This window comes from Dendrobates tinctorius, unplaced genomic scaffold, assembly GCF_039654945.1.
Source record: "Dendrobates tinctorius isolate UK_male_01 unplaced genomic scaffold, ASM3965494v1 ptg000079l, whole genome shotgun sequence".
NCBI lineage: Eukaryota > Metazoa > Chordata > Amphibia > Anura > Dendrobatidae > Dendrobates > Dendrobates tinctorius.
The window spans coordinates 28,191,751-28,205,150 of NW_027361747.1; the positions used below are offsets into that span (position 1 = coordinate 28,191,751).

Here is a 13,400-nt window from a genome sequence, read left to right on the forward strand (position 1 = left end):
TTTACTTTACATTGAATCTGTCATCAGAGTGGGATATATTGTTTAAATCAAGTTTTTTATGTTAAATGTATTTTTTGTCCTTTTTGATGATGCTTTTTTCAATTTTCCATATCACTATATACATAAAAAACTAGTTCAGAAATCTTACAAACTGGTCGCTAGCTCTTAAGGGCCTTTTACACATAGCGATATCGCTAGCGATATCGCTAAAGCGTCACCGATTTAGAGACGCAACAGCGATATCGCTACATGTGACACTCACCTCCGACTGGGCCTCCTGCTGGATATCGCTGATCGCGCGAGATCGTCCTGGTCCATTTCTCGACGTCAGCTTCCTGCTGGCGCCAACGAGCGACTCATGGACGCAGGAGGAAGTCGTCATCAGAGCTGCCGTCTGACAGGTACGTAACGACCGCCGACCGCTGCTACGTCGCTGGTGAGATCTGCCTGTAGCGACCATTTAGCAATGCACTAGCGATCCTGACCAGGAAGTATCGTTGTCGGGATCAATGGTGCATCGCTAAATGTAACAGGACCCTTATACTAGACTCAAATTTCCTGTTGTGTACAGAAGACTTTTCAGACGTCTCATTACCATCACAGACTGGCATACAATTAATGATAACACCTTTATATACTTTAGATATCACAGTGTCCACCAAAGAGATTAGGTGGTATCTCCATTCACCTCCTCCCACTCCCTGCACAATGAGCTTTCCAAGATCACAACATGCAAAGAAAATACTTCCACAGAAGTCAATGGGTCAGTCAGTATATTGCTGCCTAATTGCATTGGCTGCTGAAAAGAACATGAAGTGTGAGTTTAGACATGACAGCCAGTGTAAACAGAAATAAAGATTAGTGGTCTCAATGCTATTTCCTTGCTCTTATGAAATTCTATGCTTGTTTGATAGTTGGTAAATAAGAATTAACGTACAGGGTGTCAAGTACAGGCCATTCTGTCCCGGATTAGCCGGCTGTCATGTCATGGAGGCCAATTTTGTTATAATGACCTCTCTATATATTTTCTTGATACCCCTGGTATATAAGAGAAAGATATAACCCATTCCTGGTTGGGAGATGAGGTGCTCAAGTTGGGTTCCAACCCATGGTCATAGTAAGGTCTGCCAGTAACAGTGGGTATGGAAAGTATTCAGACCCCTTTACGTTTTTCACTCTTTGTTTCCTTGCAGCCATTTGGTAAATTCAAAAAAGTTCATTTTTTTCTCATTAATGTACACTCTGCACCCCATCTTGACTGACGAAAACCAGAAATGTAGAAATTTTTGTTATTAAAAAGAAAAACTGAAATATCACATGGTCATAAGTATTCAGACCCTTTGCTCAGTATTGAGTAGAAGCAATCTTTTGAGCTAGTACAGCCATGAGTCTTCTTGGGAATGATGCAACAAGTTTTTCACACCTGGATTTGGGGATCCTCTGCCATTCTTCTTTGCAGATCCTCTCCAGTTCCGTCAGGCTGGATGGTGAACCTTTGTGGACAGCCATTTTCAGGTCTCTCCAGAGATACTCAATTGCGTTTAGGTCAGGGCTCTGGCTGGGCCAGTCAAGAATGGTCACAGAGTTGTTCTGAAGCCACTCCTTTGTTATTTTAGCTGTGTGCTTAGGGTCATTATCTTGTTGGAAGGTGAACCTTCGGACAAGTCTGAGGTCCAGAGCACTCTGGAAGAGGTTTTCATCCAGGGTATCTCTGTACTTGGCCGCATTCATGTTTCCTTCAATTGCAACCAGTCGTCCTGTCCCTGCAGCTGAAAAACACCCCCAAAGCAGGATGCTGCCACCACCATATTTCACTGTTGGGATTATATTGGGCAGGTAATGACCAGTGTCTGGTTTTCTCCACACATACCGCTTAGAGTTATCGCCAAAAAGTTCTATCTTCGTCTCATCATACCAGATAATCTTATTTCTCATAGTCTGGGAGTCCTTCATGTGTTTTTAGTAAACTCTATGCGGGCTTTCATATGTCTTGCACTAAGGAGAGGCTTCCATCGGGCCACTTTGCCATAAAGGCCCGACTGGTGGAGGACTGCAGTGATAGTTGACTTTGTGGAACTTTCTCCCATATCCCTACTGCATCTGTTGAGCTCAGCCACAGTGATCTTGGGGTTCTTCTTTACCTCTCTCATCAAGGCTTTTCTCCCACGACTGCTCAGTTTGGCAAGACGGCCAGGTCTAGGATGACTTAGCCAGATGTGTGCCTTGCCACAATTCTGTCTCTGAGCTCCTTGGCCCGTTCCTTTGACCTCATGATTCTCATTTGGTCTGACATGCACTGTGAGCTGTGGGGTCTTATATAGACAGGTGTGTGCCTTTACAAATCAAGTCCTATCAGTTTAATTAAACACAACTGGACTCCAATGAAGGAGTAGGACCATCTCAAGGAGGATCACAAGGAAATGGACAGCATGTGACTTAAATATGAGTGTCTGAACAAAGGGTCTGCATACTTATGACCATGTGATATTTCAACTTTTCTTTTTTAATAAAATTACAAAAATTACTACATTTCTGTTTTTTTTTCAGTCAAGATGGGGTGCAGAGTGTATATTAATGAGAACAATAATGAACTTTTTTGAATTTACCAAATGGCTGCAATGAAACAAAGAGTGAAGAATTTAAAGGAGTCTGAATACTTTCCGTACCAACTGTATAACTATGTCCAGTTTACATATATGTGGGAAAGTTAGGGTAACAATAAAGCTGTCAGGCTTGGAGGCGGCTCTGGACCAACATATTACATAATACAAATACTGTCTATGAGGGTAAGTGGTTTCTTCCCAATCAATTACTATAACATTTGTTTAAAATGCCCAAGAATAGAAATGCCTCAGACTCTACGTATTGTATGCACTGGGACTAGATACAGCTGTGTCTGTACAGTAACCTATTAACTAGGCTGTATATGGACTGATAACCCCCAGACTGACTGTATGTGCGTCACTGGTGCACAGCTTTAGATGCTGTATCATTTTCCTAGGCTAAAAACTAATTAGACACAATTACCGTATGTGAGGTTTTTGTGTACTTGATTAGTATGATAATAATAATAATAGCAAAAAAAAAATATATAACTGTTTTACCAAAGTTTATGAAATGAATAGCATAATGAAAATAAAAGGGGTAAGTAAAAAATATATAAAATGATTTATATATTATTACATGAAATATTAATATGATAAAGATATATAAAAGTAAGATATATAAAACAAATGAAATCTTTGGTTTCTAGTATAAGTACTTTGTAACGCTATTGACTTCGATACTCCTTGTAATATACACCAGATACTTTTTATTTAATGCAGTGAACTATTTATGAGGACAGATGATTGATGCTTAGTGTAAAGAATAGCTGTAAATTGACTGTAATAGTGATTTGTAAAGTATATGCACAGCCGACATGAAGATTAAGGTCATGGGGGGTCCCTGTTGTAAATCGCACCTCAAGGGTGTAGATGCCGTAAGTGTAGACTGTGCACACTGTGGACCCAGCGCTGGCGGTTCCCATCATATCTATAGTCTGTGTGTGTACAAAGCTCAATGACAGCAAACAAGTAGGGGGTAAAGTTGCCAAAAGGTCGTGCTGCCCTTCTCTCCCCATAAGCAATGTGGTCAAAGGAACCATGCCAGTCTCCAGATGGTGGGGTATGAAACAACACCAGAAGGGTGCTGCAAGATTTTCCAGAAAGGTCAATCCCTTTAAGACATAAAGCATTGTAGTTTTTACTGCAGACATCTGAAACATGTATTGGAAGAGTTAAAATAGTGGGAATAAAATGCGTCCTCTTACTCCCCCTCTTCTAAACAGCAGATTTGTGACTACACCCTGTTTCCCACAACTCCAGCAGTCTGGCAGGCGGGTGATCCAGTGTGAAGGAAAACCGTTCCTATAACCCTTTTCTTAAAGGTTGTTATCTAATAGAAAGCATTAAAGAGTGCCCAAGGGTGAAGGTGCATTTACAGCTGCCGGGCGCGGACATTAAATGACAACCGGTCAGCTACATACAAGCAATCACCAGATCCAATCCAACCGCCTTACAAATGAGTGTATTGCTTGTTCATTGGGTGATCACAGACCCAATTATACAAGCCAATAATCAGCGATTGAGTGCTACAGTATACAGTTGCATCTCACAAAATTAGAATATCATCAAAAAGTTCATTTATTTCAGTTCTTCAATACAAAAAGTGAAACTCAGATCCCTGTGTGTGTAATGACTCTATCTAATATATATTTCAAGTGTTTATTTCTGTTAATGTTGATGATTATGGCTTACAGCCAATGAAAACCCAAAAGTCATTATCTCAGTAAATTAGAATACTTTATAACACCAGCTTGAAAAAAATTATTTTAAAATCCAAAATGTTGGCCTACTGAAATGTATGTTCACTCAATAATTGGTCGGGGCTCCTTTGGCATCAGTTACTGCATCAATGTGACATGGCATGGAGGCGATCAGCCTGTGGCACTGCTGAGGTGTTATGGAAGCCCAGGTTGCTTTGATAGCAGCCTTCACTCGTCTGCATTGTTGGGTCTGGTGTCTCTCATCTTCCTCTTTACAATACTCCATAGATTATTGGGTTAAGGTCAGGCAAGTTTGCTGGCCAATCAAGCACACTGATACTGTTGTTTGTAAACCAGTTATTGGTACTTTTGGCAGTGTGGACAGGTGCCAAGTCCTGCTGGAGATTGAAATTTCCATCTCCAATAATCTTGTCAGCAGAGGAAAGCATGAAGTGCTCTAAAATTTCCTGGTAGACGGCTGAGCTGACTTTGGTCTTCATAAAACACAGTGGTCCTACACCAGCAGATGACATGGCTCCCCAAACCATCACTGATTGTGGAAACTTCACACTAGACCTTGGAAATCAAGGTACCAGAGTCTGGAGGAAGAGTGGAGAGACAGACAGTCCAAGTTACTTGAGGTCTAGTGTATAATCTTTTTTTTTTCTATGCATTAAAGAACAGCAGCAGAATGGGAGACATATGCCAGGATGGGAGACATGTAACCTAGGATGGGCCCAGGAAGCGGGACATACATACTTGGAAAGAGCCCAAGATAGGAGACATTACTAAATAATGGGGGAGAGGGGGGACTCATATATCCTCAGAGCCCATACACCTAACCAACATGCAGAGACGAGGGGGGGGGCAGATGCTAATTTTGCACCAGGGCCCATTGGACTTTAGTTAAGCCACTGATAGTACTGCACAAAGGCGTAACATAAAGCTATTATACGCCAATACAATATTGGTAACCACACCCCTGCCTACCATGTGCTATATGACATTGGTGTCTTTTCAAGTAGCGAGAGACATTTAGCCACTGCTACCTTTGTACCCCTACAACCAGTCAACCACACACCTGTTGATGCAGTAGTCTCAAACTATTTGGTGTGCCAGTCAGAGAACTGTGGGTCTTAAGTGTAATAATTAACCCCTTCCTGAAATAGGTATGCATTATTATATAATATCTTAGGAGCTGAGCCCGTACTATACATGGCAGCTGCCAGCTATCTTATTCAAGCAACACTTCCTCTAACAGCAGTGTCTGTTGCTAGTGCTAATCTATGTGGTGCGATCCAAGGGGGTCCATGCCAATGCCCATCAGCCCCCTGCAGATGATGAGTTGCCGACGGGCTGCCATGGCAGGCAAGGACCTACTGAAGGCCATCATTGCCACCATAACTGTACTACTATGAAGCCTAGTCTATGGCTGGACTTTATAGGAGATACTGCAATGCTGGAGTAATTCAGTATATAGTAAAAGTGACATTGATGGAAAAACAAGATCTTTGGTACAAATTTCTGAATTTTTATTATCAAATAAAATATACAACTTTGGTATTGCCATAAACAGTGTGTCCTGAAAATAATATTGTCAGGGCATTTTTACCATACAATAAACAGCGTATAAATAGAACCCAAAAAATAAATGGCCGTACTGATTTTTTTTGCTTCACCATTTCACTCCACTTGGATTTTGTTTTCTCATTTTTCAGAACGTTATTTGGTGAATGAAGCACCAAAAGAAGAAAGGGAGGAAAAAAAATATGTGCAAAAACAAATTTTTGCCAGGTCAGGGAAGGGTTAAAAGACTTTGTAAAAGTAATTAACATATGAAAAATACTTTTCGTCCTGTGTGCTTCCTTTTTATGGATATTACAGTCGTTGATGTAGAATATTAGTGTGATTTCCTGGCAAAATGTTCTTATATTTGAGTATAGTATAGTGCGCACACGTGACCCAGATATATCTCTGTCCCATATTTCCTACTGTGTGTATCTTCATTCTCTTTACATACGTGATTTATGGATCCCTTAGTCACAGCTATTTGCACCATGTCATTGACTATCCAATCACCGGTCACTTTCTCCCTCCACCCCCATAAGGGAACAAGCAAACTCACTATGTGAAAGAGCTTTTCTAGCCCCTGCAGTATATGGCTCATGTTTGCAAGCTGTGCACAGTCTGATGCCGGCCGAGGACGCAAATTCGTATTGATCTGTAAAGAATTATTTATATAGGAAAATGTTGGACACAAACACCCAGAGTTTCAATATCCTTGATCCTGTAATGTTTAGGTTGCTTTTATGTTTGATACCTTTTGTAACATTGGTTTTCTGTAATGCTGAAATATATCAATTTCTCTATTCCTATCATTACAATAACATCATTATTGGGTGGTTCGAAACACAAATTAATTCTCATTCTAAATGCCTGTCTATTGAATGCCATGATCTAATCTATTTTTAATATACCGTACTTTAATTAATAAGTTCCTATCCTTCCCAGCTACACTATGTAACTGCTTTATTTGTTTGTACTGCTTCCTTTTTGTCACATCATGCTGAGATACTCAAGTGAAGTGTCATCAGGGGCCTAGGCTACGGTCACTGTTGCAGCCTCTGCCCTCCCCTAAATGAACTGTCATCAGTGGCATTCATTTTAGCTCTACTGAGCATGTGTCAGTTGTTTATTTCGACAGATGTTCGGTAGATTCTTCTCAATGTGCGATGTGCACAATGACAGTGCTCTCACTTGCCGGTTCTGATCAGAACTAATGAGCCAGCAACAGAGCGCACTGTCAGTGCTCAGTGTAAAAGGATTACCCAGTGTGCTGAGACCAGCGCCCCTGCAAATGAGATCACTCGGCGCTGTTCTTTGCAAGCCAGGTATTTGTCTTACAACGTGCACTACTCGTGCGTGTCACGGGGCAGTTGGGACAAAAGTAGGAGATGTGGAGCCTGGGCCCCTGAACTGCCCCTCAGGCTAAGGGGGTGCCCTGACTCTCCTTATCTTGGGGGTACACTTGAAGGTAGTGAGGCCCAAGTCCCCGACCTGTCCCTTTCTCCTGTTTAGCCCTGAACCACCAACCCCCTCCCCAGGAGGTGAGACAGGGAATAAAGTGAACTGCACCCAATAACACACAAAGGAAAATAAAACAGACACCACGGGGTTAAAGCAACTAAAACCCAAAACTTAGCTTTGCTGTGCTGCAAATGCTCCAAGCAACAGAATAAGGATCCGATCAGCATCCAGCAGCAACTCCACTGCTCCAGATAAGCTGAACCCCCTCTCCACCAGGTAGGTCCAGTCTTCACCACGGTTGTATAACAAATGGACAATATTACCAACAGTGATTTACTGCACATGACGACCTTTTATAGGAAGGAGGGGGGAGTAGTCATCACCTGTTGTTTAATTCAAACGTGTAGTAACCCCAGCGGCCACCGGGGGCAAAACCAGCACCAAAACAACTACAGTTGTAGTAAACCCCAGCGGCCACCGGGGGAAAAAGGGTTCTATAAGAATCCACATTCTGCCACGTCTCCAAAAATGGACCGTGACAGTGCGCTCTCCTATCGACTCGTTACTTCTGATCAAAAATATAATATTAAATAGAATATTAAAAAATAGTTTAGATTATAGCATTAAATATATAGGCATTTAGAATGAAAATTAATTGTGTTTCAGACCACCCCTTGCATATAGGAGAAGTGGACATTTATGAATATGGTTATATCCACTGGAGTTATAAAGACTGCTGATTCAGCTCCTCACTTAAGGGGGTTTTACACTAAGCAATATCGCTAGCAATATCGCTAAAACGTCACTGGTTTTGTGACGTTATAGCGATATTGCTAGTGATATCGCTATGTGTGATACTTACCAGCGACCGGCTCCCCCGCTGTCCATCGCTGATAGCGCGAGAATGTCCGGCTCCATTTCTCGTCGGGCGCTTCCTGCTGAGACTTCCTGCTGTGACGACGAGCGACGCGTGGAGGCGGGCGGGAGGACGCAGGATCGCTGTGTGTGAAAGGTGAGTATCGTGCGCTGCGTCGCTGCTGCATCGCTGTGAGGTCTTTCTGTATGAAAGCTCACTAGCGATCATTTAGCGATGCACCAGCGATCCTGACCGGGTGGGATCGCTGGTCGGATCGCTGGTGCATCGCTAAATGTAAAAGGGCCTTTCTTGTTAAGCAAATATAATGCAGGCATGGACAAAGTGTGCAAGATTGACTACTGGCTAATATTACATAGTTCCTGCATAATAATTAGAGATGAAAGCGTGGAAAAGCGGGTACACTGATATGTATATGATTTTAAGGCCGGTATCACACTAGCACTACTGTGTGTGATGCGAGAAACTCGCCCGAGTCTCTCGCATCAACATCCGGCGCTGCTGCCGGCACTCAGGACCGGAGCTGCGGTTGCATGTGTTTCTATGCAGCCGCAGCTCCGGTTCTGAGTGCCTTCGGTAGCGCCTGGTGTTGATGCGTGAGACTCGTGCGAGTTTCTCACATCACACACGGTAGAGTGATCCCGGCCTAACAAACAGATCTGAAGAAATAAACCTTTTTTTCCTTGTGGCTCAAAGTTTACCATGTATCTCATCAAAATCAAATCCTACACTCATTAACCCTTATACGCCATTGCCTGTTAGTTGCAGGTTGTACTCTATACTACACATGTTGTTGGGCTGTCTTCTATTTCACGTGCCATTTGGTATATCTTTATTGCAACCTTGGATTAAAGGGAAGTGTTTCTCTTGACAGATCAGATATAGGGTGCAGTCAGACATTGAATACCAAAAAGATGGAAGTGTGAAACCAAAAAGTGTAATTAAAATGAAAAGTTTATTGAATACACAAAAAAGATAAAATTACACTGGTATAAAGGGACTAAAACTGAACAGAATGAGCTCCAAGGGGTCTACAAAAAAAGTTATATACTTGTGACAATGAAATCACATTTAATTGAATAATAAATATAGAGCAAAGTACCCATATTAAATAGAGATTTCATGAAGAGAGTATATAAAGTACCAAAAGTAGAATAAGTTTGGGGCCCTCTCCTTGTCCGGTCTACACGGCAACTATGCCTTTCAGTGACGGTCAGCTTTAATGGATGCTTGCATTTATGGTCATACAGCCAGTGGATAGCATTTTTTTGGGCACTTGCACTGTTACATGCATCCTTAGGTTTATATTTTAATCCTTTGCAGCACTATTGCACTTTATGTTATGTCTTGCTGACTGTCATTGCAATTTTATCCTTGCACTATTGCACTTTTATAATTCTGCTTACTGCCATGTACTTGTGACGCTACACTGTTAGCCTTTGCAGCCATTTTTGGGCATTACTATATATTTTATGCAAACAGCTCACATTACTTATTAGGCTTTACCTGAACTTATTCTACTTATTCAATAAACTTTTTGTTTTAATTACACTTTTTGGTTTCACACTTCCGTCTTTTTGGTATTTATCTTGGCTTGAGGTGTGTCCTTTATTATTTTGGTCTTAACTTGGGTTTTAACTGTATAAATTGGTCCGAGATCAGACCTTAATGTATGGACTGGCCGGCAGCTCTCCAGACCCGAGCATGACAATTTTATGTATTTCTATGGAACTGCCATGCTCAGGTCAGGAGAGCCACTGGCCAGTCCGAGCTTTGCGGTCCAATTTATATGTCCGTCTGACTACACCCATACTCTGAGGTCCATGTACTCTACAAGCTAGTGAGTCCTTTAATTTAATTGTCACATCCAGAAACACTCTTTACTTTCAGATCTGAGTTTAATCTGCAGGTAAAAGACATTTACATCCTGTGGGGCCGGCCTACTGAAACAGCAGCTAAAGGGAGAAAATGAGGTTTTTGTTCTCCCAGCTGCCGATCGCAGAACATGTGTAAACAGGACATGAGCTGCCGAGTACAAAGACAGTCTGTTTGAGCAGAAAAGCCTATTACTGCTTGTACAATGCATGCTCTGCTTCTCTAATCAGGCTATTAAATGACGAGAGAATGGCTAGCGTAGCAAGTGTAGAGAAAGAATGAATGTTGAAAATGTAGCAAACGTACTGTGGAAAAGCAAACAGATTTACTTTTCTCCCTGAAGCTGCAAAACTTGTGACTTAATCTGTTATGACTAGAAAAAAGGTTTATTTGCAATGATTATTCAGTCATGTGTAACATTGGTGAACACGGCCTTGTGATACCTTTCATGAACTGTTTCTTATTTTTCCCATGCTTAGAAAAAAGACGCCATCATGGTTCCCTGTAGAGCAGCGATATCAGCTGCCCGATGTTTGCTCAGAAGAAAGATTGTAACGTTAGACAGTCTCGAAGATTCCAAACTATGTCGATGTCTGTCGACCGTGGACCTCATCGCTCTGGGTGTTGGAAGCACTCTTGGAGCCGGAGTCTATGTTCTTGCCGGAGAAGTGGCAAAGTCAAACTCTGGACCCAGCATTGTCGTTTCCTTCCTTATTGCAGCATTGGCATCTGTCATGGCAGGCCTCTGCTATGCTGAATTCGGAGCCCGGGTGCCGAAAACTGGATCCGCTTACTTGTACACATACGTCACAGTTGGAGAACTCTGGGCATTTATTACAGGCTGGAATCTTATTCTATCTTATGTCATAGGTAAGGCCAATTTTCTAATTTACTGGCTAGGTTAGGCAAGTTGACCAGCTACCCGATGGGGGTGCGGATTAACTCTCTATAGTATCACTATCTATCTTGTGGCCTTTCTTACATGGGCGATCACTTATCCATAGTTCTCTGAACTTTAGTTCTAAATCTGACTGAGCAAGGCGAATATGACTGCACTTTTTGCTCATTTTGGATTCAGTTTTGAATTTTATTGCAGTATGAAAAACTTGGAGAACCTGTCAGCATGGACTATATACATTGCATGTAGGTATTTTGCTGATATGATAGCCAAACTGGATTTGGCTAGGGGTGTGTAACAGCAGGGGAGAGAACACTAAAAGGCTAAACTGAAAAATCAATATTGTACCCAAATTCAGAGCCTTGTTTCTATAATCCCCTGTAAACTAGTGTTGCCTCAATCAACAGTGATAAATAATGATTGGATTGCCCATTGATATCAAAGGAAGTTTACCCACTGACAAAGAGATGAACAGTCTATAATTTTAAGGGTAGGTTAATTTTAACATTGAGAGATAGAATATCAAAAATAAAATCAAGAAAACCACATTGTATAAATTATATAAATTTATTTGCATTTTGCAGTGAGAAATAAGTATTTGATCCCCTACCAACCATTAAGAGTTCTGGCTCCTACAGACCAGTTAGACGCTCCTAATTAACTCGTAATGTGGAAGATTATCTGGCAAAATGGCAAAAATAGGATTAGCTGCAGTCAGAGACAGCGACACACAAGTTCGGGTCAGACACGGCATGTCTTACTCTTTATTGTTGGTCTATAAAATATTCGTAAAACCTTTCACATCCAGGCACAAAACACAAATTACCCCTGCTTAGCTGGGCCCTAACTGGACATCAGCTTCTCTCACCATACAGGTGGTCTTCTACCAACCAACTAAAAAAGAAACAAGTAGGTAATAGTCCTCTCACCAATAACTCAGAATGGAGAACATCAATCCTCAGTAGCAGAATTGCTAGATCTGACGCCTTCTTCCTCTTCAGATGGTTTTCCTGCACTGCATCTGTACTGAGGCCTACAGAAAAATCACCCCAGGAAGGGCAGAACAGGCCCAACTACCAAACCTGCCTATCATTCCAGAAAAATCCAGGCTCGAAAACAGGATTTACCAGAGCCCTTAGCCTATCCAGCTTTACTGGATTCCATAGACCTCACCCATAATTTCCTGGATGATATATTAATGTAATGATTATTGCCTAGACGTTTGTCTGGTTTAGAAAAGTTGTCCACAGGAATAGGATACTTAGAGCTAGATCCCACCAATTTCACCAGGGTCTACCAATAATCTACTTTCTACAGCAACATCCTAACTGCACCCTAATCGTACGTTCCCATGATGAACTTTTGGTGAGGTTCTAATGTTGTACAATTTCTGCACTTATTATTTAAATTAAATTACTTGTGGTTTTTCATTGCGTTTTGTGTGCGCTTTTTTAACATTCGTTTTTATTGCGTTTTTGCTGCTGCAGTTTTTGTCTGTTTGGTGTGTCATGCTGTAAATAAAGCTGCTTTGTTTTTGATACTTCCTGGTATTTGGCTTTGACACAACTTTATTGATACACTTTAGCTACAGATTATATGCGTTTTTGATGCCATGGAAAAGCACTAAAAGAGTATGTGCATTTTTTACCTGGAAATTTTCCACATCTAATGTAAGTCTATGAGGAAAGTCAGCACAGAAACCGCAAGAGAAATTGACATGCTGCGGATTTCAAACACACCGGTCAGTTTATGCAGAATAAAAAAAGCATCAATGCATGATGTTTCTAGAAATCCCTCACACTTTGCTGGAACTGTAAGATGCTGTGTATTTGACGCAGCAAAAATATGCAGCATCAAAACTCCACAAAAAGCTCATTGTGGGAACTTAGCCTTACATCTTCGAAACTCCCCACCCTCCCAATCATTTTTATTCTTAAAAGGCATATCGAGGACTTTACGGTAAACTAAAAATGTGCCTAAGCACTAACAGGCAGGTAGTTGCTACCTACCTGCCTGTTGTGCAAGGCGCTGTTCTTCCCTGGCACGTAGGCTACTGACGGCAATTCAGCTCCATCTGCTGACATCATGTTGACAGAGTGGAGGCTTCCTTTCCACTCCGCTTTAAGGACTGCCGACATCATTCTGATTGACAGCCGAATTCCAGTTGTCTAACTGGGGGAGCCGGCTGTCAATCAGAATGACATCGGAAGTCAAGCCCCATTACATCAGCAGAGGCAGCCGAATCCTTGGTAGGACTGGTCTGTGACTGCTCTGTGCCGGGTAAGAATGGCACCGTGCACAACAAGCAGGTAAGTAGCAACTACCTGCCTGTTAGTGCCTAGTTACATTTTTTTTGCTTTTCATAAAGTTCAGGATATATTTTTTAAAGGAAAGCTGTCATCAAAATATAACCTATTGCT

General features: G+C 41.7%; 1 protein-coding gene across 5 annotated transcripts in view; it reads left to right on the top strand.

Annotated features, from left to right (window-relative positions):
* SLC7A2 (solute carrier family 7 member 2) overlaps positions 1-13,400 on the top strand; it is a 162,120-nt gene that overhangs the window by 71,586 nt on the left and 77,134 nt on the right. For all 5 annotated transcript variants that reach the window (XM_073583616.1, XM_073583619.1, XM_073583617.1 and 2 more), the window contains exon 2: positions 10,562-10,952. In XM_073583616.1, the coding sequence (XP_073439717.1) occupies positions 10,577-10,952 (376 nt within the window). In that variant the 5' untranslated portion in view covers positions 10,562-10,576. The remainder of the gene's footprint in view (positions 1-10,561; positions 10,953-13,400) is intronic.